The sequence below is a fragment of the Oncorhynchus gorbuscha genome, linkage group LG18 (genome assembly GCF_021184085.1).
Source record: "Oncorhynchus gorbuscha isolate QuinsamMale2020 ecotype Even-year linkage group LG18, OgorEven_v1.0, whole genome shotgun sequence".
Taxonomy (NCBI): Eukaryota; Metazoa; Chordata; class Actinopteri; order Salmoniformes; family Salmonidae; genus Oncorhynchus; species Oncorhynchus gorbuscha.
Genome location: NC_060190.1, coordinates 63,200,208 through 63,227,688, shown reverse-complemented (window position 1 = coordinate 63,227,688; position 27,481 = coordinate 63,200,208). Strand labels below are relative to the sequence as shown.

General features: G+C 42.7%; 1 protein-coding gene across 2 annotated transcripts in view; it reads left to right on the top strand.

Moving 5' to 3' along the window:
• Nucleotides 1-27,481, top strand: part of LOC124003530 (contactin-3-like) — a 76,401-nt gene that overhangs the window by 36,255 nt on the left and 12,665 nt on the right. For both annotated transcript variants that reach the window (XM_046311857.1, XM_046311855.1), the window contains exons 5-13: nucleotides 650-748; nucleotides 10,004-10,207; nucleotides 10,748-10,850; nucleotides 11,280-11,464; nucleotides 15,917-16,053; nucleotides 16,473-16,602; nucleotides 17,243-17,393; nucleotides 18,021-18,148; nucleotides 20,385-20,560. In XM_046311857.1, coding sequence (XP_046167813.1) covers nucleotides 650-748; nucleotides 10,004-10,207; nucleotides 10,748-10,850; nucleotides 11,280-11,464; nucleotides 15,917-16,053; nucleotides 16,473-16,602; nucleotides 17,243-17,393; nucleotides 18,021-18,148; nucleotides 20,385-20,560 — 1,313 coding nt within the window. The remainder of the gene's footprint in view (nucleotides 1-649; nucleotides 749-10,003; nucleotides 10,208-10,747; nucleotides 10,851-11,279; nucleotides 11,465-15,916; nucleotides 16,054-16,472; nucleotides 16,603-17,242; nucleotides 17,394-18,020; nucleotides 18,149-20,384; nucleotides 20,561-27,481) is intronic.

Genomic DNA, 27,481 nt, shown 5'->3' with positions numbered 1-27,481 from the left:
AGGCACAGGGGTACAGTGGTTTGCCCATCACTCACTGAAACAGAGTAACGTTTCATCATCCCAGGTACAAGCTCAGTCTGTCAGCTTTTTCCCCTTTCATTTGCAGGGATGAATGCCGCCCAGAGTATCAATGGGGAAGCTAAGTGCAAGATTACACTGCATTTAATAATGATGTTGGTTATTGCTCTTGGCACTGAATCCTGTTTTTTGTCATGTGCTCTGTGTTTGTTAAGTTCTTCCAAGTTTCCTCCTCTCTCTATTATCCCTTTGCAAGTTAATCTCCTGCTGCTATCATAACCACGGTGTGTTGTGAGGTATACATCACATACTCAAGTCCATCAATAATGTTCAATGTTACAGTTGCCTTTCAAAGTATTGTATAGCATTGGGTGTGTTCTAAAGCAATCAATCACTGTACCTGTGAATGGTTTCCTGCACCACATGGATTTTAGAGCTTTGAAGAAACCAATATAATGGATGCATGTATTGGTGAAACTCAAACCACAGTGGGAAACACATTGGCTGATACTGATTGAGTTGTCAGCTGTATTTAGGCATACTCATGTTAATGCTTACTGTCCATTATGCTTTATTATGCATATTCATCCATTCTGTAGTAACACTAAAGCTTGATTTTTGTGTTGATTAGACCTAGATAACTTCAAGACCCAAACTGCACGGAGTGCTGTGAATGTCCGAGAGAGCCAAGGAGTGGTTTTGCTATGTGGACCACCCATGCATTCTGGAGGTATGTTTTTTCCTTTTCAGAGATATCTATGAATAACTGGAAAGGTAACGCTCTTCTGTATCCCATTAAAATCTTTGATTAAGTATTATATACAGAAGTTATTCGGGGGGTTCACAATATGTTTATTCATAACACCGTATTTGTTCGCCCTCAAAGCAATCATTCCAGCTAGCAACCTCAAATGAAACTTATTGCACACAGATGTCTGCAGAAAAAAGCCGTGCGTGATTGGCCTCTGTTTGTTTTTCATTCTGAACTATTTCCTTCAATTAGAGACAAATCTGGGGGCAAATGAAAAGATGTTCCTCAAATTGGAGGCTTAACCTGATCCTTAGGCAATACGTTCCCAGCAAAGTGATTTTAAAACCTGGATCACATAATCAATTGTAACTTATCCCAACTCAAATGGAATGTAGAATTCAAAGTGATTTTTCAAACTCATTTATTCTATACCCTAGAGGAAAAACAAACAAAAAAACTTTCTGGGATATCTTGTTTATCTTTCATGCTATTTTCAACTTGTACAGATGAATGACTCTGCACATTTGAGATTGCTATTTAAGTGTGTGTGATCGCAACCCTACTCAGTTAAACTTTCCTTGGAATTGAATAATGGACTTTGCAATTTAGCAAACGCTTTTATCCAAAGGGACTTAGTCATGCGTGCATACATTTTACGTATGGATGGTCCCAGGAAGCAAACCCACTACCCTTGCATTAGAAGCGCCATGCTCTACCAACTGAGCTACAAAGGACCACCACTCACTTTAAAGGGAAAATTCGAGATTTTGGCAAGGACGCCCTTTATCTACTTCAGAGTCAGATGAAGAAGTTGAAAAGCTTCAAGTTCCTTGGCGTACACATCACTGACAATCAACACCCGATGTCACAGAAAGGCCAAAAAGATCATCAAGGACATCAACCACCCAAGCCACGGCCTGTTCACCCCGCTACCATCCAGATGCGAAGTCTGTACAGGCACATCACAGCTGGGACCGACCGAGAGACTGAAAAACAGCTTATGTCTCAAGGCCATCAGACTGTTAAATATCCATCCACTCAACCCTACACCTTAGAGGCTGCTGCCCCATATGCATTGGAAAGAAAGTCTGTGAACCCTTTGGAATTACCTGGATTTATGCAAAAATTGGTCATAACATTTGATCTGATCTTCATCTAAGTCACAACAATAGACAAACACAGTCTCCTTAAACTAATAACACATGACAAATTATATATTTTTTTGTCTTTGTTGAACACAGTGTAAACATTCACAGTGCAGGGTGTAAAAAGTATGTGAACCCTTGGATTTAATAACTGGCTGACCCTCCTTTGGCAGCACTAAACCAAATGTTTTCTGTAGTCGTGGATCAGACCTGCACAATGTCCAGGAGGAATTTTGGACCATTCCTCTTAACAAAACTGTTTCAGTTAAACAATATTCTTGGGGGTGAACTTTATTTATGTATTTATTTATTTTATTTAACCTTTATTTAACCAGTTAGGCTAGTTGAGAACAAGTTCTCATTTGCAACTGCAACCTGGCCAAGGTAAAGTGAAGCAGTGTGACACAGACAACAACTCAGAGTTACACATGGAGTAAACAATAAACAAGCCAATAACACAATAAACAAGTCAATGACACAGTAGAAAAACATAAAGTCTATATGCAGTGTGTGCAAAAGGCATGAGGAGTTAGGCAATAAATAGGCCATAAGAGCGAATAATTACAATTTAGCAGATTAACTTGTTGAGTGTAGGGGGCAGTGTTTTCGTTTTTGGCAACAAAAAAAACGTACTCATTTGAAACTGTCTATTTCTGAGCCCCAGAAACTAGAATATGCATATAATTGTCAGATTAGGATAGAAAACGCTCTAAAGTTTCCAAAACTGTATAACTGAACTGATATTGCAGGCGAAAGCCTGATTAAAATCCAATCAGGAAGTGCCTCTTATTTTGAAACATCTCTGTTCCTATGCATGCCTATCCTCCATTTAAAAGGATATCAACCAGATTCCTTTTTCTATGGCTTCCCTAAGGTGTCAACTTTAGACATAGTTTCAGGATTTTATTTTGAAAAATGAGCATGAAAGATCACATTGCGTAAGTGGATAGGTGGGGGCTCTCAGAATGAGTTTTGCACAATTGAGTAAAGCCGCCATTGTTCCTCCCGCTGTTATTGAAAAAGCTACACACTCGGTTGATTATATTATCGAATATGGATTTTAAAAATAACCTGAAGATTGATTACAAAAAACAATTGACATGTTTCTGTGGACATTATGGATATTATTTGGAATATACGTCTGCGTTGTCGTGACTGCTCTTTCCTGTGGATTTCTGATCATAACGCGACAAACAAACGTTGGTATTTTGGGTATAAAATTAATCTTTATGGAACAAAAGGAACATTTGTTGTGTAACTGGGAGTCTTGTGAGTGAAAACATCTGAAGATCATCAAAGGTAAACAATTTTTTTGATTGCTTTTCTGATTTCCGTGACCTGTTGTGCTATCGATAAACTTACACAAATGCTCGGATTGCTTTAGCTGTAAAGCATAATTTCAAAATCTGAGATGACAGGTGGATTAACAAAAGGCTAAACTTCCTATATTTTGCACTTGTGATTTCATGAATATAAATGTTTTTTTTTGTAATATTATTTGACTGTGGCACTATGCTATTCAGCAGTTGCTGATGACAATTATCCCGCTACCGGGATGGGTAGCATCAACAAGTCAATACTAGAGTGATAAATGAGCAGATGATGATGTGCAAGTAGAGATACTGGTGTGCAAAAGAGCAGAAAAGTTAATAAAATGAAAACAGTATGGGGATGAGGTAGGTAGATTGGCTGGGCCATTTACACATGGACTATGTACAGCTGCAGCGATTGGTTAGTTGCTCAGATAGTTGATGTTTAAAGTTGGTGAGGGAAATAAAAGTCTCTAACTTCAGCGATTTTTGCAATTCGTTCCAGTCACTGGCAGCAGAGAACTGGAAGGAAAGGCAGCCTAAAGAGGTGTTGGCTTTGGGGATGATCAGTGAGATAAACCTGCTGGAACGTGTGCTACGGGTGGGTGTTGTTATCGTGACCAGTGAACTGCGATAAGGCGGAGCTTTACCTAGTATGGACTTGTAGATGACCTGGAGCCAGTGGGTCTGGCGACTAATATGCAGCGAGGGCCAGCCGACTAGAGCATACAGGTCGCAGTGGCGGGTGGTATAAGGTGATTTGGTAACAAAACGGATTGCACTGTGATAGTGTAACGGTTCTCTTCTATCTCCTCCTCTGACGAAGAGGTGGAACAAGGATCGGACCAAAATGCAGCGTGATGCTGATTCATGATATTTTAATGAAGGAAAAAACTATACATGCAGAAACTGCAAAATAATGAAATGTGAAAACCGAAACAGCCCTATCTGGTGCAAACACAAAGGTATGAACAATCAACCACAAAACACTCAAAGAATATGGCTGCCTAAATATGGTTCCCAATCAGAGACAACGATACACACCTGCCTCTGATTGAGAACCACTCCAGACAGCCATAGACTTTGCTAGATAACCCCACTAAGCCACACACTCAACACCCCACAAAACCCCAAGACAAAACACACCACAATAAACTCATGTCACACCCTGTCCTGACCAAATAAATGAAGACAAACACAATATATTACGACCAGGGCGTGACAGATAGACTGCATCCAGTTTGCTGAGTAGAGTGTTGGAAGCTATTTTGTAGATGACATCGCCGAAGTCGAGGATCAGTAGGATAGTCAGTTTTACTTGGGTAAGTTCTAGATTTTATTTTGGATTGGAGATGTTTAATATGAGTCTGGAAGGAGAGTTTACAGTCTCGCCAGACACCTAGGTATTTATAGTTGCCCACATATTCTTGGTCGGAACCGTCCAGGGTGGTGATGCTAGTCGGGCGGGCAGGTGCGAGCAGCAAATGGTTGAAAAGCATGCATTTGGTTTTACTAGCGTGTAAGAGCAGTTGGAGGCCACGGAGGGAGTGTTGTATGGCATTGAAGCTCGTTTGGAGGTTAGTTAGCACAGTGTCCAAGGAAGGGCCACAAGTATACAGAATGGTGTCATCTGCGTAGAGATGGATCAGGGAATCGCCCAGAGCAAGAGCGACATCGTTGATATAAACAGAGCAAAGATTCGGCCCGAGAATTGAACCCTGTGGCACCCCCTTAGAGACTGCCAGAGGTCCGGACAACATGCCCTCCGATTTCACACTCTGAACTCTGTCTGCAAAGTAATTGGTGAACCAGGCGAGGCAGTCCTGAGAAAAAAACAAGGCTATTGAGTCTGCCGATAAGAATACGGTGATTGACAGAGTCGAAAGCCTTGGCCACGTCGATGAAGACTGCATATATTTTATCGATGGCAGTTATGATATCATTTAGTACCTTGAGCGTGGCTGAGGTGCACCCGCGACCAGCTCGGAACCCGGATTGCACAGCGGAGAAGGTACGGTGGGATTCGAAATGGTCAGTGATCTGTTTAATAACTTGGTTTTCGAAGACTTTAGATAGGCAGGGCAGGATGGATATAGGTCTGTAACAGTTTGGGTCTAGGGTGTCACCCCATTTGAAGAGGGGGATGACCACGGCAGCTTTCCAATCTTTAGGGATCTCGGACAATACGAAAGAGAGGTTGAACAGGCTGGTAATAGAGGTTGCAACAATGGCTGCGGATAGTTTTAGAAAGAGAGGGTCCAGATTGTCTCGCCCAGCTGATTTGTACGGGTCCAGGTTTTGCAGCTCTTTCAGAACATCTGCTGTCTGGATTTGGGTGAAGGAGAAGCTGGGGAGGCTTGGGCGAGTAGCTGCGGCAGATGTGGAGCTGTTGGCGAGGGTTGGAGTAGGCAGGAAGAAGGCATGGCCACCCGTTGAGAAATGCTTACTGAAATGTTTGATTATCATGGACTTATCAGTGGTGACCGTGTTACCTAGCCTCAGTGCAGTGGACAGCTGGGAGGAAGTGCTCTTGTTCTCCATGGACTTTAGTGTCCCAAAACATTTTGGAGTTACAGGATGCGAATTTCTGCTTGAAAAAGCTAGCCTTCGCTTTCCTAACTGACTGCGTGTATTGGTTCCTGACTTCCCTGAACAGTTGCATATCGTGGTGGACTATTCGATGCTATTGCAGTCCGCCACAGGATGTTTTTGTGCTGGTCAAGTGCAGTCAGGTCTGGAGTGAACCAAGGGCTATATCTTAGTTCTCCATTTTTTGAACGGGCATGCTTATCTAAGATGGTGAGAAAATTACTTTTAAATAATGACCAGGCATCCTCGACTGATGGGATGAGGTCAATATCCTTCCAGGATACCCGGCCTGGTCGATTAGAAAGGCCTGCTCGCAGAAGTGTTTTAGGGAGCGTTTGACAGTGATGAGGGGTGGTCATTTGACCGTGGATACAGGCAATGAGGCAGTGATCGCTGAGATCCTGATTGAAAACAGCGGAGGTGTATTTGGAGGGCAAGTTGGTCAGGATAATGTCTATGAGGGTGCCCATGTTTACAGATTTAGGGTTGTACCTGGTTGGTTCCTTGATGATTTGTGTGAGAATGAGGGCATCTAGCTTAGATTGTAGGACTGCCGGGGTGTTAAGCATATCCCAGTTTAGGTCACCTAACAGAACAAACTCTGAAGCTAGATGCGGGGCGATAAATTCACAAATGGTGTCCAGGGCACAGCTGGGAGAGGAGGGGGGTCGATAGCAGGCGGCAACAGTGAGATATTTATTTCTGGAGAGGTTCATTTTTTAAATTAGAAGTTCAAAATGTTTGGGTATAGACCTGGAAAGTATGACAGAACTTTGGAGGCTTTCTCTGCAGTAGATTGCAACTCCTCCCCCTTTGGCAGTTCTGTCTTGATGGAAAAGGTTGTAGCTGGGTATGGAAATCTCAGAATTGTTGGTTCCTAAGCCCGGATTCAGACACGGCAAGGACATCAGGGTTGGTGGACTGTGCTAAAGAAGTGAGTAAAAATAACTTAGGGAGGCGGCTTCTCTTTTGAGGTCATGCCACAGCATCTCAATCGGGTCGAGGTCAGGACTGACTGGGGCTCTCCAGAAGGCATATTTTCTTCTGTTGAAGCCATTCTGTTGTTGATTTACTTCTGTGTTTTAGGTCATTGTCCTGTTGCATCACCCAACTTCTGACGAGCTCAGTTGGCGGACAGATAGCCTTACGTTCTCCTGCAAAATGTGTTGATAAACTTGGGAATTCATTTTTCTGTCGATGATGGCAAGCTTTCCAGGCCATGTGACAGCAAAGCAGCCCCAAACCATACTTTACAGTTGGGATGAGATTTTGATGTTGGTGTGCTATGTCTTTTTTTCTCCCCACGTAGTGTTGTGTTCCTTCCAAACAACTCAACTTTAGTTTCATCTATCCACAGAATATTTTGCCAGTAGCGCTGTGGAACATCCAGGTGCTCTTATATGAACTTCAGAGTTGCAGCAATGTTTTTTGGGGACAGTAGTGGCTTCTTCTGTGGTGTCGTCCCATTAACACCATTCTTGTTTAGTGTTTCACGTATCGTAGACTCGTCAACAGAGATGTTAGGATGTTCCATAGATTTCTGTATCTCTTTAGCTGGCACTCTAGGATTCTTCTTAACCTCAATGAGAATTATGTGCTGTGCTCTTGCAGTCATCTTTGCAGAATGGACACTCCTAGGGAGAGTAGCAACAGTGCTTAGCTTTCTCCATTTGTAGACAATTTGTTCACCGTGGACTGATGAACATCAAGGCTTTTAGAGATTCTTTTGTAACCCTTTCCAGCTTAATGCAAGTCAACAATTCTTAATCTTAGGTCTTCTGAGATCTCTTTTGTTCGAGGCATGGTTCACATCAGGCAATGCTTCTTGTGAATAGCAAACTCTAATTTTGTGAGTTTTTATAGGTCAGGGTAGCTCTAACCAACATCTCCAATCTCGTCTCATTGATTGGACTCCACGTTTGCTGACTTCTGACTCCATACTTTTTCCAACCTACACTATTAATGTTTAAATGATATATTCAATATAGGCATGACAAATACAATAATTTGTGTGTTATTAGTTTAGGCATACTGTGTTTGTCTATTGTTGTGACTTGTGATCATATTTTATGACCAATTTATGCAGAAATCCTGGTAATTCCAAAGGGTTCACATACTTTGTCTTGCCACTGCACATAGAAATGGACTTTCATAATGGAACACTATTCACACTATTCACTTGAATAATGTTTACATACTGCTTTACTCATTTCATATGTGTATACTCTATTCTATTCTACTGTATTTTAGTCCATGCCACGCAGACATTGCTCATCCTAAGATGTATATATTTCTTAATTTCATTCTTTTACTTTTAGATGTTTGTTTACTGTTGTGAACTGTTAGATACTACTGCACGGTTGGAGATAGGAACACAAGCATTTCGCTACACCTGCAATAACATCTGCTAAATATGTGTATGTGACCAATATAATTTGATTTGAACTTGTGGATATCATTTTTATGTCTGTGTGCAGTTTAAGGAAGTTGCTAACTAACTCTAGCGTAATTTCTTACTAGCGTTAGCTCCATGACTGGAAGTCAATGGGTATCATGGCGCTAACGGCTCGCGAACCAACTCTAACTTCCTTCATACTAGAGAGACAAAAAAATGGTATACATGGCTCCTATGACTCTGGGGAAGTAGATAAAGGGCCTCATTGCCAAAAACCTGAAGTATCCTTTTAAACGTGACCCATTAGAGGTTCCTCTATTTTGTATAGTACACATTGTGTGTGTGTGTGTGTGTGTGTGTGTGTGTGTGTGTGTGTGTGTGTGTGTGTGTGTGTGTGTGTGTGTGTGTGTGTGTGTGTGTGTGTGTGTGTGTGTGTGTGTGTGTGTGTGTGTGTGTGTGTGTGTGTGTGTGTGTGTGTGTGTGTGTGTGTGTGTGTGTGTGTGTGTGTGTACAGGCCTGTACAGCTGGAGGAGGTGATAATGGCCTTGTGTTGCCAGTTTGAAACACACTGCGACAGCCTCTTGCTCAGAAATATCTTATGCCAGGCATGTTGTTGTCACCATAGCAGTATTGTGTTTGGTTTGGTTTTCCTATTTGAACAAGAGAATACGACCCAGTAAACGTAGCACTGCTCTCATTGCATTGTGAAGCATGAATGTGACGCACAACCTTGAACTTGTTGGGCCCATTGTTACCCACTGACTATAAGACATCCCTGCAGGTTTTTATTCTGCCTCAGCGGCTTCAAGTGTTGGAATAGATGTTTTCTCAAATGACACATTATATCTCATGTTACATAGACATGGCCACAAATTAAATATTGTTGCTAGCTAAAGTGACTGCATTAGGGCTCCATCATAAATATTTGTTTATTCTCGAGGGCTCAATTATGGGATGGTTTCCTTTTGTGTTGCAGCTATGGCATGTTTGTAACGTTGTGCAGGTTACATAAATGGCTATTGTGTTCAATAAGAAAAGAGGTTGTTGCACTATATTTTAATTTTCCTCTATACTTGTATTTGCTTGACAAATGCTATCACTGTTCATCACTGGCCACATAGCTTAGAGTCAGGGATACCCGTTCTTGCTTTGCTTCATCAGAATGAATTAGTTTTGGCTTCATTGAACCGACTGCCAAAGCGTGATCCCAGCAGCCAAGGTTGCAAGGCGTTCTGCTCCCAGGGGGACAGGAAATGAGTGACAGTACTTACACACCTTGTAGCTCCCTACACACTCTCGCCTCCACACCACATTGGATAGGCTACTGCTACAGTACCTCACATCTGTGAATCTGTGCTCTCTTCAAGATGAGTCAGTAATGCTGTGTTCTGTGTTCTTAATTATGGTAGGCCTGTTGGCTGAGGAGAAGCATGGCATGCATGAGACAAGCCTGGAAGAAAGCCCTGTCCTGAGTCACTCAGAGTAGAGAACAGAGCATGTGTCATGAGAGTGCCAGTGCGGTGCTGTAATCCATTTTGGTTTGCTCTCTTTCCTTTGGACGCTCTTTCTTCTACTGCATTCGCCTGGTATCTTTAAATATAGAGAAGAAAATGTATTTTGATTTCTAGTACAGTATTTCAACAATAGGATATATCTACACAAACATTTCACATACATGCTAAATTATATTTTCAAAAGGCCATTTTTCAATGTTGACTACTACGTCTACATACATGTATGTTACTGTTCAGTACTACAACTGTATTTAACGCTGTCACATTCCTCTCCCTCCTAGAGCTGACGTTTGCATGGATCTTCAATGAGTACCCCTACTTTGTCCAGCAAGATAGTCGTCGATTCATCTCCCAGGAGACAGGAAGTCTGTACATCGCTAAAGTGGAGCCTTCTGATGTGGGCAACTACACCTGTGTGGTCAACAATAGCATCACTAAGGGCAAAGTCCTCAGCTTTCCTACACCACTGGTCCTGAGGAATGACGGTAAGATCCCATCCTTTATGTAAACATACACGCTGATCAGACTGCACAAGCTGCCCAGATTAAGCCCCTTGTAAAGAGATAGGCGCTACACAGGCTACAACATCAATAGTCTACCTCGCTCAACGTGTATAGCATCGGCAGACTATACACAGTCTACAATAGACCATTATTTCCTGATAGTCTATAATGCTAATTGTACTTGGTAAAAGACAGAGTAACCTTACCTCCTCAAAGGGAAAAGTCATTAGGTGGAGTTGCTGCCCTCCTAGCAGCTTGAATATTAGATTGAGTCTGAAAAGAAGTCACATCTCCACAGGAGATGAATACATACCATCCCCTCCCCCAGGTGTATTCTTCTTTGAATCTTTAATAAACCTTTTCCCTTTCTCTCCCTCTAACCAACCTCTCAGTTCCACACACAAAGACCTCTGTGTTTCTGGGCCCATGTTATTGTTGAGCCTTGTCTTCCAAGGCGTAAAGTGTGTATGCCATTAATCATTGATGCCAAAATGCTGTTTGTGTATTGTCTCCCTTTCATAGGAGCAATGGGTGAATACGAACCGAAAATAGAAGTTAATTTCCCTGACACTGTTCCAGCTGCGAAGGGATCCACGGTAAAACTAGAATGCTTCGCACTGGGAAAGTAAGTGAATGTGCATGTGTTTGTGAGAGCGCAGGTTTATTTGTTATGCAGGTCTTTGTAATTAGGAGGTTTGCTGTTCATAGGATGCTGGAATATTAGTGATATCACTCATCGTCTTGAAGTCAAGTATCACAGACTTACAGAGGAGTAAAGAAAGCAGTAGCACATTGTGAGGATGTGAAAATCAAACATCCTTTCATATGTCCAGGAAGGCAAAGCTGTTGAAATTTGATACAGTGAAAATGGATGAAAGCCAGATTTCCAGATTTGTATGGTTACATTAATTCTAAAGGCTTTGGCAGCCTCCTCTTTAGAGAAAAATGGAATTCCATTACACAGAAGAAGCTTCTGTACAGTTAATCAACATTTTTTCACCTCAGATTGACAGAGAGTCGTCATAAGGGATTTTTTCTCATCATTGTGTTGCAGCCCAGTCCCAGAAATAAGTTGGAGGAGAACCAGCGGTGTCCCATTTCCCAGTAAGGTGAAGATGAAGAACTCCAACGCTGTTCTTGAAATTCCACATTTCCAGCAGGAAGACACAGGGATGTATGAGTGCGTGGCAGAAAATAGCCGGGGAAAAAACGCTGCACGAGGTCGTATCGCCTTCCAGGGTAAGTGATCCATTTTACATTGAAGGAATCCAGAGACACTTATGAGTCAATGTGCTGTTGTAATATATACCCACATGTGTAAATGAAGGCTTGGAGTCAGAATACTGGCTTTGGCCTTGGTTATCTGTTAGAAAACTTGGCTGTGTGAAATTTGAAGTTTTAATGTCACGTGCAAAAGTACAGTGAAATGCCTCCCTTGCAAGCTCCAAACCCAACAATGCAGTAATCAATATCAATATACCACTAAAAATAACATATGATAGAACAAAAACACACAAGAAAAAAAAGAAGAAGAACACAAGAAAGTAAGAAGCTGGGTTAGCTCCAATGCCATATTCCCAAGCCAAACCTTTTCAACTTCGTGAGGAGGAAGAGGTGCTGTCGCACCGTCTTCATGAGTGTGTACATGTGAGTGGACTATTTTAAGTCCTTAGTGATTTGGACACAGAGGTACTTGAAGCTCTCGACCCGCTCCACTGCAGCCCCGTCGCTGTGGATGGGGGCATGCCCGCCCCCCAGTTTCCTGTAATCCACTATCAGCTCCTTGGTCTTACTAACGTTGAGGGAGAGGTTGTTGTTCCAGCACCACACTGCCAGATCACTGACCTCCTCCCTGTAGGCTGACCTCCTCCCTGTCTCATTGTCTCCGGTGATCAGGCCTACCACCGTCGTGGCGTCAGCAAGCTTGATGATGGTGTTGGAGTTGTATGTTACCACGCAGTCGTGGGTGAACAAGGAGTACAGGAGGGGACTAAGCACACACCCCTGTGGGGCTCCGGTGTTGAAGGTCAACGTGGCAGAGGTGATACTCTTACCACCTGGGATCGGCCCATCAGGAAGTCCAGGATCTAGTAGCAGAGGGAATATGTTCAGTCCCAGGGTCATAAACTTGGTGACAAGCTTGGAGGGGACAATGGTGTTGAACTCTGAGCTGTACAAAATGAACAGCATTCTGTTATAAGTATTCCTCTTGTCGTGACGTTGTATTAGTTAATGTGATGACTGTTGCCCATCGAATGATTACAAGTTTCTAATTGCGTGATTAACTGAATCAAGCAATTATTAACTCATTAACCTGGGGCACCATGGGAAAACTAGTTTTTATTGAGTTTCTATTTCCCAAATTAACTCAGAATATCGATTTTACAACAGCCGCTAATTAACCAGTTACCTCTACCAATCTCGTTCTGAACGTCATATAGCCCGTGAATCTGCACGGACCCGGGTCTCACCCGAGTCAGAATACTGGCTTTGGCCTTGGTTATCTGTTAGAAAACTTGGCTGTGTGAAATTTCAAGTTTTAATGTCACGTGCAAAAGTACAGTGAAATGCCTTTCTTGCAAGCTCCAAACCCAACAATGCAGTAATCACTATCAATATACCACTAAAAATAACATATGATAGAACAAAAACACACAAGAAAAAAAGAAGAAGAACACAAGAAAGTAAGAAGCTGGGTTAGCTCCAATGCCATATTCCCAAGCCAAACCACACCAATCTTAGTTGAATATTTATTTACTAAAAAGGTAAAATGATGATAGAAGATACACATAGACAAAACACATTTATTAGAAATTAGTATAACGGGCCAACACACTATGGTGCGTGTTCCCAAAAAGGGGGATTTCAAAGAGAGAGAGAAAAAAGAAAGTACACGAGAGAAATATACATTTGGGTGAATTTGTCAGCTATGCTATTCTAACCCTAGCCTTGCCCCAAACTGCCGCTCTTATGGGTCAGAATATAATGATGTATTACGTGGGGATGATCTCAGAGGATTCTCTTCATGGACCGTCCAGGCTGCTCGATGACGCACTACTCCGGCGCACCTCTCTGATCGTCCTCCCGATGTCAGTGTCCTTTTGGCTTAGGAGTCTGTTCCCTCACCCTTTGCTCTGGAAGGGGTCTTCTGTGGACAGACAGCTCTGTAGCTCAGAGCTCACAGCATAGGAATGAAACCCTTGATACCACGATTCGATGGGAGATGGAGGCTAGGTGGTTCGACTTGAATTCACCCGCTTAGACACAGCTACTCATCCGTAGCTTGGGTAGAAAAGGATTTCTTTGTCTTCAAACTTGCGTTGCGTTCTGGGTTCGTTGACTTTTTAGACTTTTGCTGCAGCTTGGGTCACGTCGTCCTCTATGTAAATTCTATACTCACAGGTTTTATACCCTTGGGTCAAAAGTGGGCGTAACCACCTTTAGGGCAATTCTCTGGGCATACGAAGTTAATGAGGGCAAGTTCTAGATTTCACTCAAATCCAATTTTAGACAACTAACTTAACATTTCATTTTTTACCAAAACATTCCCTTTGATTTGGACATTTTCCACACAATGTACAATGTATAAACATCAAACATATACTAGGAAAACTCTTTACGTTACAATGTTTTCGTAATAACGTCATCTATTAACCTTTAATAACAAAACAAAAATGACATACATTTTCATATTCCATCTATCGTCATGACCACCATTGTGGCTGATGGGTAACCATTGTTCCAAAGTCCCTTTATTTAATGTTTAATGTTCTGAGGCTGGTTCTCCATAGTAACAGGACAAAGGAATTTGTCTGTGGCCTAAGATTTACTGGGGGCGTGAGGGGTCATAAAACACCCCACATCTTCAGACCCCTAGATCTCTCCTCCTCTATTGGGGTTGAGAGATAATCTGTAGGGTTGTGGTCTCCTGTAACCTGACCTGGTCAGGACAGTCATGACACTCTTATCTAGGTGGGTGAGGGCAGTGTGGAGTGCAATTGAGATTCCATCTTATATGGATCTGTTCAAATCAAATTGTATCGGTCACATACGCATATTTAGCAGTTGTTATTGCGGGTGTAGCTAAATGCTTGTGTTCCAAGCTCAACAGTGCAGTAATATCTAAAAATTCACAACAACTAATCTAAAAGTAAAACAATGGAATTAAGAAATATATAAATATTAGGATGAGCAATGTCGGAGTGGCATTGACTAAAATACAGTACAATAGAATACACTATATACATTTGAAATGAGTAAAGCAGTATCTAAACATTATTCAAATGACTAGTGTTCCATTATTAAAGTGACCAGTGATTCTCTAAGGTGCAGGGTTCAGTAACTGGGTGGTAGCCGGCTGGTGATGGCTATTTAACAGTCTGATGGCCTATAGATAGAAGCTGTTTTTCAGTCTCTTGGTCCCAACTTTGATGCAACTGTGCTGACTTTGCCTTCTGGATGATAGTGGGGTGAACAGGCCAAGGCTCAGTGGTTGATGTCCTTGATGATCTTTTTGGCCTTCTTGTGTAATCGGGTGCAGTAGGTGTTCTGGAGGGCATGCAGTGTGCCCCCGGTGATGCATTGGGCAGACTGCACCACCCTTTGGAGAGTTCTGCGGTTGCGGGCGGTGCAGTTGCCGTACAAGGCAGTGATACAGCCCGACAGGATGTTCTTAATTGTGCATCTATAAATGTTTGTGAGTCTTGGGGGCCAAGCCAAATTTCTTCTGCCTCCTCACAACACTGTCTGTGTGGGTGGACCATTTCAGATAGTCAGTGATGTGTACGCAGAGGAACATTAAGCTTTCCACCTTCTCCACTGCAGTCCCATCAATGTGGATAGGAGTGTGCTCTTTCTTTTTCCTGAAGTCCTCGATTAGCTACTTCGTTTTGTTAATGTTAAGGGAGAGGTTATTTTCCTTGCACCACTCTGCCAGGTCCCTCACTTACTTCCTGTACTCTGTCTTGTCGTTGTTGCTAATCGGGCCTACTATGGTCGTGTTGTCTGCAAACTTGATGATTGAGTTGGAGGCATTTGTGGCAATGCAATCATGAGTGAACAGGGATTACAGGAGGGGGCTGAGTATGCACCCTTGTGGGGCCCCTGTGTTGAGGATCAGTGAAGTGGAGGTGTTGTTTCCTACCTTCACCACCTGGGGGGCGGCCCATCAGGAGGTCCAGGACCCAGTTGCACAGGACTTAATTGCCCCTAGTGGTGAAGCTGACGTGTTGATGGATGTTGGGCAAGTTGTGTCTTAATGACCCCGGATGTGCGTTTCCTGCTTGTATATAACAATTCATTAATTGCCAACTTGTTATATTTCTTGTCTTGAGGTGGGATGTATACAGCAGTCACGATAGCAGCTGAAAGCTCCCTTGGGAGGTAGAAGGGTCGGCATTTGACCATCAGGCATTCCAAGATGGGTGAACAATGTGTCGAGACTTTCACTGTACTCAAGTCAGCTCACAATTTGCTGTTGATGAAGAGGCATACCCCTTCCCCCCTCAATTTCCCTGAGTCTACTGTCCTGGCAGCTCGGTGAATGGAGAATGGATATCAATTCTGATATTATGTCAGCGGTCCACGATAACAATTTATTTTTAGTCTTGGCTCAGTCTGTTGTCCTTGTTATCATCATTATTTCTTTGACACATCATGTCCCTGACATCTGCATATTCCCTCTTTTCATAGCAAAACCCCATTGGCTGCAAACAATGATCGACGGGGCCCTGTCCATTGAGGAGAACCTGTTCTGGGAGTGTAAGGCAAACGGAAAACCCAAGCCCTCCTACAGTTGGCTGAGGAATGGAGACAACCTAATGGCAGAGGTATGTATGGAGTTTTGCATGTTAAACCACATCAGCATCTCCACATAGTGTGCTGTGCGTCAGGATCTCTGAACAGCTGATGGGGTCCAAATTCAGTCTGAGTAATACATCAGCAGCAAAATGTTTTAGTGGCTTTTCCAAGTTGATGGCCATGTTAAATACATAGCTTATTAGTGGTCTACTGCTATTGACAATATCACTTTCTTTGTTTTTGTTGAAGCAGCAGGTCAGCATTTTCTACCCCCTCACCCTATCACAGTCCCAACCTGAGCATACATACCAGAACAGGGTGCTATAAAGTGTTATTTCTTCCCCTCTCTTGTCTCTTCATAGTGTACAAGTAATTGCATTTGCGCCTGTGGACATAATAGACTGCTCCAGCAATACATATGCAGATCTGCTTGCTTTCTCGTCCACAGGGCCGGGTGCAAATCGAAAACGGGGCTCTCTCCATAGCAGCATTAAACCTGTCAGACGCCGGAATGTATCAGTGTGTGGCTGAAAACAAACATGGCATTATTTATTCCAGCGCTGAGCTAATGGTGTTAGGTAAGATAGCTTTCCTCTCTGCTTTTATGTGTGTCTAGATTGCTGTGTGTTTGATCATATTCTTAAAGATAAAACTAGCACCCTGCCGTTGCCCTTTTCAACATTCACTCGCAGCCTCATTTAATGCCACTTCGGCTCCAGAGAAGAAAATATGAATCTGATGGAGTGTCTCATTTTACTTTCAATCATTTCACCATATTGATTTTGATACTACAAACGCATTGCACAGTGGTATCAGAGGGCTTTCTCATGTAGATTACATATCGATTTATTCAGAGAGCTTTGCTGAGTTCTATCTGACTGACTGGATGAGAAATCCAATTCTGTCTTGATATTTAATGACACTGGGGGTCTCAGATGATGACTGACAAAATGTGATGATGACAGACAAAGCCCAACGTTTAGAGAAGCCCATAGTGTGTAGTGAGGACTGGTCTCTATGGGGGAGGGGGGAAATGGCTTCATCGCTGACATGGCTTCATCACTGAAGCTCTGGAGCAGTTCCTATGGAGATCCTGGTTTTGATGCCATTGGATAAGGGAAGGAGGGAGGGAATGACAGTCAATCTCAGCTCAGCCCAGTTGATCTGTGAGTTGGTTCAAGTTGTCTTCTTCACTTCCCCCCCCTGTGTCTCCTAAAGCATCACCTCCCAGTTTCTCCAAGAATCCACTGAAGCCCCTGCTGAAAGCTCGCTCAGGCAGTGAAGTGGTTCTGGAGTGCAAGCCCCAAGCCTCGCCCCGGGCAATTAGCCTGTGGAAGAAAAGCAATGAGATCGTGCAGAAAAACGAGAGGTAGAGTGAAACCCAGCATGAACAAAGGGCAGCTATGTGTGATTAGAATATTTGCAGATGTATGGATGAATAGGGGCCTATGAGAAGAAAACAAACCCCTGGAAAAATGTAGATGTAGATAGTAAATGTTGCATGCGAGTAATGAACAAGAGAAATTAACATTAAATTATCTGGCAACAGCTATAGGTGGACATTCCTGCAGTCAGCATGCCAATTGAAGGCTCCCTCAAAACGAGACATCTGTGGCAAAACAGTGCATTTTAGAGTGGCCTTTTACTGTCTATGAGTCTATGCATTATTGAATGCTTAGCATATGCAAATACTTACATTTCAGTCATTCAGGTTTCTGTCATGCTTATTTTGTTTAAATTCAAAAATTCACATGCAGATAACCATCTCTTGGATGGCAAGCCTGGGTAGAAGGATTGGCATTAGGACACCAATTTCACAGGAAATTGCTAAATGCAAAGTCAATTTTCAGTTTTCTCTGTTGGAATACAAGGAAAAATGGAAATGATGTTGAAACGGAAGGCTATTATGCATCCTAGCACTTGGACTGTATGCAAAAATGGCTCTTCTATTCTCTACCCAAGCAACAGCTCAGAACCTGTGTTATTTATCTCCTAGGATTACTCTGCTTGCCAACGGGACACTGAAGATTGTCAACGCAACCAGAAGGGATGCGGGGAGCTACACATGCATTGCTAAAAATCAGTTTGGGACTGCAAGCGCCACCGGAAGACTCCTTATCACAGGTATGATATCATAACGTGTTCTCATAATAAGCCTGATGCATCTCCCAAAAACTATTCATTTTGGTTCATGATTTTAACGTAATTACCATTTTTAACATCAACCGCTGTCATTACTGTCGGACATTTTTATCTACTGTCTTCTACTGATTATTGTACCAATACTGTAATTCCAGCCTAACATTTAATGAAAGTGATCGTTATAATTTTGTCCGTACTACTTCGATTGGTCATTACTATTTTGTCTGTACATAGACAAGGTTGTAATTTTGCAATTAAAGCAATTGGAATTGATTTCACTAGAGAGAGTGGTGAAATAGACAAGTTATTATACAGCAAATAAGTGAAGGTCTTTATTTATGGGTGTGGTGACGTAGTGTGTTGGTGCAGTTATCGGGTACATGTATTGTAAGCGTCCGTCACTACCTCCATTGTTTTTCTCATTAGCTTTTTTAGGTCATACGCCAACAGCTGAACCCTTTAATCTAATGGAATGTAATTATCCTGACCTTTCTCTTACAATGCCCAAACTCCACTGCAGCCACCATTGGGAATGTATTCTGCTTGCATAATCCTACTTCAAACATTTTCCCCCAATTTGACCATGCACATATGAAGTGTTAACCAGAAATGTTGTTAACCTGTCTAGGACTGGGGTTCCGCTAGCAACAGCCAGTGAAAGTGCAGGGCACCAAATTCAAAACAACAAAAATCTCATAATTAAAATTACACCATTTTAAAGATATAATTCTCGTTAATCCAGCCACAGTGTCTGATTTCAAAAAGGATTTACAGTGAAAGCACCACAAACAATTGTTAGGTCACCAACAAGCCACAGAAAAACACAACCATGTTTTCCAGCCAAAGAGAGGAGTCACAAAAAGCAGAAATAAAGATAAAATTAATCACTAACCTTTGATGATCTTCATCAGATGACACTCATAGGACTTGATGTTACACAATACGTGTATGTTTTGTTTGATAAAGTTAATATTTATATAAAAAAATCGGATTTACATTGGCGCGTTACGTTCAGTAGTTCTAAAACATGCGTTGATATTGCAGAGAGCCACATCAATTTACAGAAATACTCATAATAAACATTGATAAAGATACGACTATTATACATGAAACTTTAGATAAACTTCTCCTTAATGCAACCGCTGTGTCAGAATATTTTTCCTTAATTTACGGAGAAAGCAAACCATGCAATAATCTGAGTACAGCCTTTAGACAACAAAGCAGCCAAAAAGATACCTGCCATATTGGGTAGTCAACATTACTCAGAAATAGCATTTTAAACATTCACTTACCTTTGATGATCTTCATCAGAATGCACTCCCGGGAATCCCAGTTCCACCATAAATGTTTTGATTTGTTCGATAATGTCCATCAGTTATGTCCAAATATCTTCTTTTGTTAGGGCGTTTGGTAAACAAATCCAAAAGCGTGTTCAGGTCGCGACGAACGACAGACGAAAAGTTCAAAAAGTTCCGTTACAGCCCGTAGAAACATGCCAACCTAAGTATGGAATCAATCTTTAGAATGTTTTTAACACAAAACTTCATTAATGTTCCAAACGGACAATTCCTTTGTCTGTACAAATGAAGTGGAACGTAGCTATTTTTCACGTGAGTGCGCCAGACCGAGGCTGTGGCACTCTGCCAGACCGCTCACTCAAAGAGCCCTTATGAGCCCCTCCTTTAGAGTAGAATCCTCAAAACAGGTTCTAAATACTGTTGACATCTAGTGGAAGCCTTGGGAAGTCAAACATAACTAATATCACCCTGTATCTTCAATGGGGGCTGATTTGAAAAACTACAAACCTCACATTTCCCACTTCCTGGTTGGATTTTTTCTCAGGTTTTTGCCTGCCATATGAGTTCTGTTACACTCACAGACATCATTCAAACAGTTTTAGAAACTGTTTGAATGACTAATAATAATATGCGTATATTATATTAATAATAATATGCGTATTATAGGAGGCAGTTCACTCTGGGCATGCTATTCATCCAAAAGTGAAAATGCTGCCCCCTATCCCAAAAAGGTTAAATGTTAGTTAGGCAACAATAGTTTGAAAGTTAAGTTCTAGAAGCTAGATACATGTAGCTATGGTGATCCTTGTCATAATAATAGTTTGATATAGTTATAATCTTAAACACTAGAGTTGTTTGAATTTAGTGGTTCCCACCCAGAGAGTATTAAGATGCATACTAAATGGTCGTTGCCTGGACAGAGCCCACCAGAATCACCCAGAGGCCTGCTAACATGGAGATCATTGTTGGCGAGAGTATCGTGCTGCCCTGCCAGATAGCCAGCGATCCAGCCTTGGATGTGTCTTTCTCCTGGGAATTCAACGGGCAGCTCATAGACTTCCACGGGGATGCCGACCATTTCGACAGAGTAGGAGGGGTAAGTCATCAGCAGCATTGGACAACCGCTGTGAGGCTATTCTACACTCTTAGAAAAAAGGGTTATTCGGCTGTCCCCATAGGAGAACCCTTTTTGGTTCCAGGTAGAACCATTTTGGGATCCATGTAGAACCCTCTGTAGAAATGGTTCTACATGGAACCCAAAAGGCTTTTTCAAAGGTTCTCCTACTGGGAAAGCTGAAGAACCCTTTTAGGTTCTAGATAGTACCCTTGTTTATAAGAGTGTGGGATATTTTTTTCACACAGTGTGGCAGACTATGCAAAACAATATGGCTTATTTGGAAACTGTATAATCTCTGTATAATAGATTGGCTACAACTTAAAAACATCTAAAAGCCCTATTGTCACACAGTAGGCTACTTTATTAAATGTGTATTCAAGAAGAGTACAAAATGAAGGATGTGTTGGGATCAAATCTTCGCAGCAGTCTCATTGAAGTGTTGCTTCAATAGGCTGTATTTAATTTCCATTGTTTCAAGCTATAGTTTCTCTTTTTCAATGAATCTGCCATGCATATTTCATCTCCCTGTCTATTGGACAGCTCATATCAATTGCAATGTTATCCATCAGACAATATAAAGGTGAAAAGCCATAGTATTTCGTTGGAGATCATGCTAATCCTTTAAAATGGTTCTATGGTGGAATAAGCCTGATTAATTAAAAGTATTTTTACTTTTCATCCATCCACCTCAAGGGAGAACATTTTGTTATCATCTCTCTTTGCTGTAATTTAATTTGCATACCTATTTATGAATCTTGTGCCCTGAAAGAGTTTTATAATGAGTTGGCTGGCATTAACCAAGGGCAAGCCTTGGCACCTGTAAAATTCCTCATTCCTTGAATTAACGATAGGAGACTACTCTTTGTTGAAAATATGTGTTCAGTTTTGATATTCATTTGTTCTGCACTTGTCTCTGCCAAATAGTTTTAGGGAAATGTTTTCACTGTTTTATGGAATCATTCCTCACCCCAGGTTCATTGTATGGATATAATTGGAAAAAAACTTAATGAATAGATAAAAGTTGAGGTTGGTATTGGAGTGGAACCCCTCCAATGTTGTGGTCATGCTAAGTTCACTCCTGCGTGGAAATTACAAATGGCATTGACATGTGGACACACACATAATGAGAAAGAGTTTTCACAGATTCCATATCCCAATGCCCAAGGAGATTACCAGCTCCTCTCAACAGCTTCTAATGAATGAATTAACATAATTAAACCAGATCTGCCTCATAGCTTCCTGCCTGCCAAAGCATGGGATTTAACCCCTCGTACTCCGGTCAGACATCTGCTGGCTGGTATGTCAGACGTAGACATGGCATAAGCATGTTAACCTCTCAGAGGAGAGTAGTGCCATGCCATCCCTTAGCTTCACATAAGTGCCACTCTGCTCCGCTTGGTCTTTGACTCTGAAACGTGAGGATCCTCAGGCCATTCATTAGCGGGTCTTCACAGATCCACCTGTACAAGAATACCCGAGAACCGGGTCTAGGTCGGATCTGATACGGGTCTCAGGTATGTGTCTTTAGGTCCTTTTAGAATGGTTCTATATATATATAAACAAATATTTATGCATATCAGGTCCGGGTGGGAAAGCCCCAGGTCCATTTCGGAACAGGTCTAACTTTTTGGACCTATGAAGACCTCTAGTGTTCATACCCAATTGCAGCCAAGCCAAGTTGTGGTCACTGCCCAGTGAGTTGATGAAATCTGGCGTGACTTGAGTGTGTCTAACCTGGCTAGCCCTCAGGTGAATCATCTCTGCACAAGCACACTCCATGTCCTAAAGGATGACATGCTGTGTATGTGTAACAGACCACTTCACCAAGTGAACATTGGCCCTGGATTTTTGGAATGTGAGTTCCAACTCCCCAGAGTGATGGTAGCCGTGATATGTGCCTAATAATTAACTGCAGATACAGTGGTCCGGATAGAATCTCTGTTTTTCTCTCACTCGTCTACACACAAAACTCCATAATGACAAAGTGAAAACATGTTTTTAGACATTTTTGCAAATGTATTGAAAATGAAATACAGAAATATCTAATTTCCATAAGTATTCACACCCCTGAGTCAATACTTTATAGAAGCACCTTTGACTGTGAATACAGCTTTGAGTCGTATTGTGTATGTCTGTATCAGCTTTACACATCTGGATTTGGGGATTTTCTCCCATTCTTCCTTGCAGATTTTCTCAAGTTCTGTTAAGTTAGATGTCTTCAAGTCTTTCCACAGATTTTCAGTGAGATGCAAGTGTGGGCTTTGTATGGGCCACTCAAGGACTTTCACATTCTTGTTCTGAAGCCATGTAAGTCTTTCTTTGACTGTATGCTTGGGGTCATTGTCCTGTTGGGAACTTTTTTGTACTCTGAAGCAGGTTCTCTTCAAGCATTTGCCTGTATTTGACTCCTTTCATTGTTCCCTCTATCCCTACCAGTCTCCCAGTCCCTGTCGCTGAAAAGCATCCCCATAGCATGATGCTGCCACTGCCATGCTTCACGGTTGGGATGGTGTTAGACAGGTGATGAGCTGCATACAGGCCAAAGAGTAACATATTTAGCTCATCAGACCACTGAATCATTTGCCTTATGCTCTCATAGTCTTTCATGTGCATTTTTCTCAGGAGTGGTCTCTGTATGGCCACTCTCCAATAAAGCCCAGAATGGTGAAGTGTTGTAGAGACTTTTGTCCTTCTGGCAGGTTCTCCTATTTCAGCCAAGGAACTCAGATTTTCTGTCAGTGGTCCTTCTTGCCGGTTGCTCAGTTTGGTCGGACGGCCAGCTCTAGGCAGAGTCTGGGTAGTCCCATATTTTTTCCATTTCCCGATGTTGGAAACTACTATGCTCTTGGAAACTTTCAACACTCTAGAAATGGTTTTATAACCTTCCAGAGACATGTGCCTCATCGGAATTATATTTCAGAGATACGGACAGTTCCTTGGACTTCATGGTACAGTTTCGGCTCTGACTTCAACTGTTAACTACGGGACCTTGTGTAGATAGTTGTGTTTCTTTCTAAATCATGCCCAAACAATTGAATTGGCGACAGGTGGACTACAAACAAGTTTTTCATTTTTATTTCCCCTTTATTTAGCCAGGTAGGTTAGTTGAGAACAAGTTCTCATTGTAACTGCGACCTGGCCAAGATAAAGCATAGCTATTTCACACATACAACAACACAGTGTTACACATGGAATAAACAAAACATACAGTCAATAATACAGTCGAAAAAAGAAAACAAAAGTATATATACAGTGAGTGCAAATGAGGTAAGATAAGGGAGTTAAAGGCAATAAATAGGCCATGGTGGCGAAGTAATTACAATAGAGCAATTAAACACTGGAATGGTAGATGTGCGGAAGATGAAGTAGAGATACTGGGGTGCAAAAGAGCAAGATAAATAAGTAAACACAGTTTGGGGATGAGGTAGATAGATGGGCTATGTACAGGTGCAGTGATCTGTAAGCTGCACTGACAGCTGGTGCTTAAAGCTAGTGAGGGAGATGTGAGTCTCCAGCTTCAGTGATTTTTGCAGTTCATTCCAGTCAGAGAACTGCAGAGAACTGGAAGGAAAGGCGACCAAAGGAGGAATATGCTTTGGGGGTGACCAGTGAGATATACCTGCTGGAACGTGTGCTACGAGTGGGTGTTGCTTTGGTGACCAGTGAGCTGAGAGGCAGGGCTTTACCTGTAGCCAGTGGGTTTGGCGACGAGTATGAAGCGAGGGCCAACCAACGAGAGCAGACAGGTCGCAGTGGTGGTTAGTGTATGGGGCTTTGGTAAAAAAACGGATGGCACTATGATAGACTGCATCCAATTTGTTGAGTAGAGTGTTGGAGGCAATTCTATAGATGACATCGCCAAAGTCGCGGAACGGTAGGATGGTCAGTTTTACGAGGGTATGTTTGGCAGCATGAGTGAAGGATGCTTTGTTGCGATGTAGCAAGCCGATTCTAGATTTAATTTTGGTTTTAATTTTGGTTTGCTTAATGTGAGTCTGGAAGAAGAGTTTACAGTCTAGCCAGACACCTAGGTATTTGTATTTGTCCACGTATTCTAAGTCAGAGCCGTCCAGAGTAGTGATGCTGGACAGGCGGGCAGCTGCGGGCAGTGATCGATTGAATAGCATGCATTTCGTTTAACTTGCATTTAAGAGCAGTTGGAGGCCACGGAAGGAGAGTTGTATGGCATTGAAGCTCATCTGGAGGTTTGTTAACACAGTGTCCAAAGAGCGGCCAGAAGTATACAGAATGGTGTCGTCTGCGTAGAGGTGGTTCAGAGAATCACCAGCAGCAAGAGCGACATCATTGATGTATACAGAGAAGAGAGTCGGCCTGAGAATTGAACCCTGTGGCACCCCCATAGAGACTGCCAGAGATCCGGACAACAGGCCCTCCGATTTGACACACTGAACTCTTATCAGAGAAGTAGTTGGTAAACCAGGCGAGGCAATCATTTGAGAAACCAAGGCTGTTGAGTCTGCCAATTAGATTGTGGCCTTGGCCAGGTCGTTGAATAGGGCTGCACAGTAATGTCTCTTATCGATGGCGGTTATGATGTCGCTTAGGACCATGAGTGTGGCTGAGGTGCACCCATGACCAGCTCCGAAACCAGATTGCATAGCGGAGAAGGTACGGTGGGATTCGAAATGGTCGGTAATCTGTTTGTTAACTTGGCTTTCAAAGACCTTAGAAAGACATGGTAGGATAGCTATAGGTCTGTAGCAGTTTGGGTCTAGTGTCACCCCCTTTGAAGCGTAGGATGACCGCAGCATCTTTCCAATCTTTGGGAATCTCAGACGATACAAAAGAGAGGTTGAACAGGCTAGTAATAGGGGTTGCAACAATTTCGGCAGATGATTTTAGAAAGAGAAGGTCCAGATTGTCTAGCCCGGCTGATTTGTAGGGGTCCAGATTTTTCAGCTCTTTTAGAACATCTGCTATCTGGATGTGGGTGAAGGAGAAATGGTGGGGGCTTTGGCGGGTGGCTGTGGAGTGTCCTGGGCAGTTGACCGAGGTAGGGGTAGAAAGCATGGCCAGCCGTAGAGAAATCATTATTGAAATTCTCAATTATAGTGGGTTTATCGGTGGTAAGTGTTCCCAGAGCACTGGGCAGCTGGGAGGAGGTGCTAATGTAGAATTCCATAGGAAGTTTTTGTGCTGGTCAAGGGCAGACAGGTCTGGAGTGAACCAAGGACTATATCTATTCCTAGTTCTACATTTTTTAACGGGGCATGCTTATTTAAGATAGTGTGGAAGGCACTTTAAAAAAATAACCAGGCATCCTCTACTGATGGGATGAGGTCAATGTCATTCCAGGATACCCCAGCCAGGTCGATTAGAAAGGCCTGCTCGTAGAAGTGTTTTAGGGAGCATTTGACAGTGAAGAGATGTGGTCGTTTGGTCGCAGACCCATTACTGATGCAGGCAATGAGGCAGTGATCGCTGAGATCTTGATTGAAAACAGCAGAGGTGTATTTGGAGTGGGAGTTAGTTGATATCTATGAGGGTGCCCGTGTTTACGGATTTGGGGTTGTACCTGGTAGGTTCATTGATAATTTGTGTGAGATTGAGGGCATCAAGCTTAGATTGTAGGATGGCCGGGGTGTTAAACATGTCCCAGTTTAGGTCACCTAGTAGCACAAGCTCAGAAGATAGATGGCGGGCAATCAGTTCACATATGGTTAAAGGGTACAGCTGGGGACAGAGGGTGGTCTATAGCAAGCGGCAACAGTGAGAGTCTTGTTTCTGGAAAGGTTAATTTTTAGAAGTAGAAACTCAAATAGTTTGTGTACAGACCTAGATAGCCTGCATAGTTCTGTCTTACTATCTTTGCAGTAGATTGCAACACCGCCCCCTTTGGGAGTTCTATCTTGGTGGAAAATGTTAGTTAGGAATGGAGATTTCAGGGTTTTTGGTGGTTTTCCTAAGCCAGGATTCAGACATGGCTAAGACATCCGGGTTGGCAGAGTGTGCTAAAGCAGTGATTAAAACAAGCTTCTAATGTTAACATGCATGAAACGAAGGCTTTTACGGTTACAGAAGTCAACAAATGAGCACCTGGGGAGTGGAGTAAGGCACTGCAGGTCCTGTATTAACTTCTACATCACCAGAAGAACAGAGGAGAAGTAGGATAAGGGTACGGCAAAAGGCTATACGAACTGGCCGCCTAGCCGGTTCAGAACAGAGAGTTAAAGAAGCAGGTTTCTGGGAACGATAGCATAGATTCAAGGCATAGTGTACAGACAAAGGTAAGGTAGGGTGTGAGTACATTGGAGGTAGACCTAGGCATTGATGAGAGCGATATTGTCCCTAGAGACATTTAAACCAGGTGATGTCATCGAAAATGTAGGAGGTGGAACAACATGGTTGGTTAAGGCATATTGAGCAGGGCTAGAGGCTCGACAGGGAAATAAGACAGTAATCACTAACCAGGACAGTAATGGACGAAGCATATTGATATTAGAGAGAGGCATGCATAGCCAAGTGAACATATGGGTCCAGTGAGTGGTTGGGCTAGCTGGGGACATGGCGATTCTGACAGTTAGCAGGCCGGGGCTAAAAAGCTAGCAGTTAGTAGGCCGGGGCTAACAAGCAAGCAGTTAGCAGACCGGGGCAAGCAAGCTTGCAGTTAGCAGACCGGGGCAAGCAAGTTAACAGAAGGGCCTTTGGGGGACGTAGCGATGGAGGTAAGTCTGTTTTTGCCTCTTTGTGCGGTGACATCGATAGACCAGTTGTGGATTAGTAGGGTTCCAAGTAGCTCTAGGTAGCTAGCAGCCCGCGGCCAGCAGAATGGGCCTTCAGCGGACGTCGTTCCCGAGGGGCCTGTTGGAATCCTCGGGCAGATTGTCGATATTCCAGTCGTAGAGGATCGACAGGGTTCCGTGCCCCGAACCAGCAGTA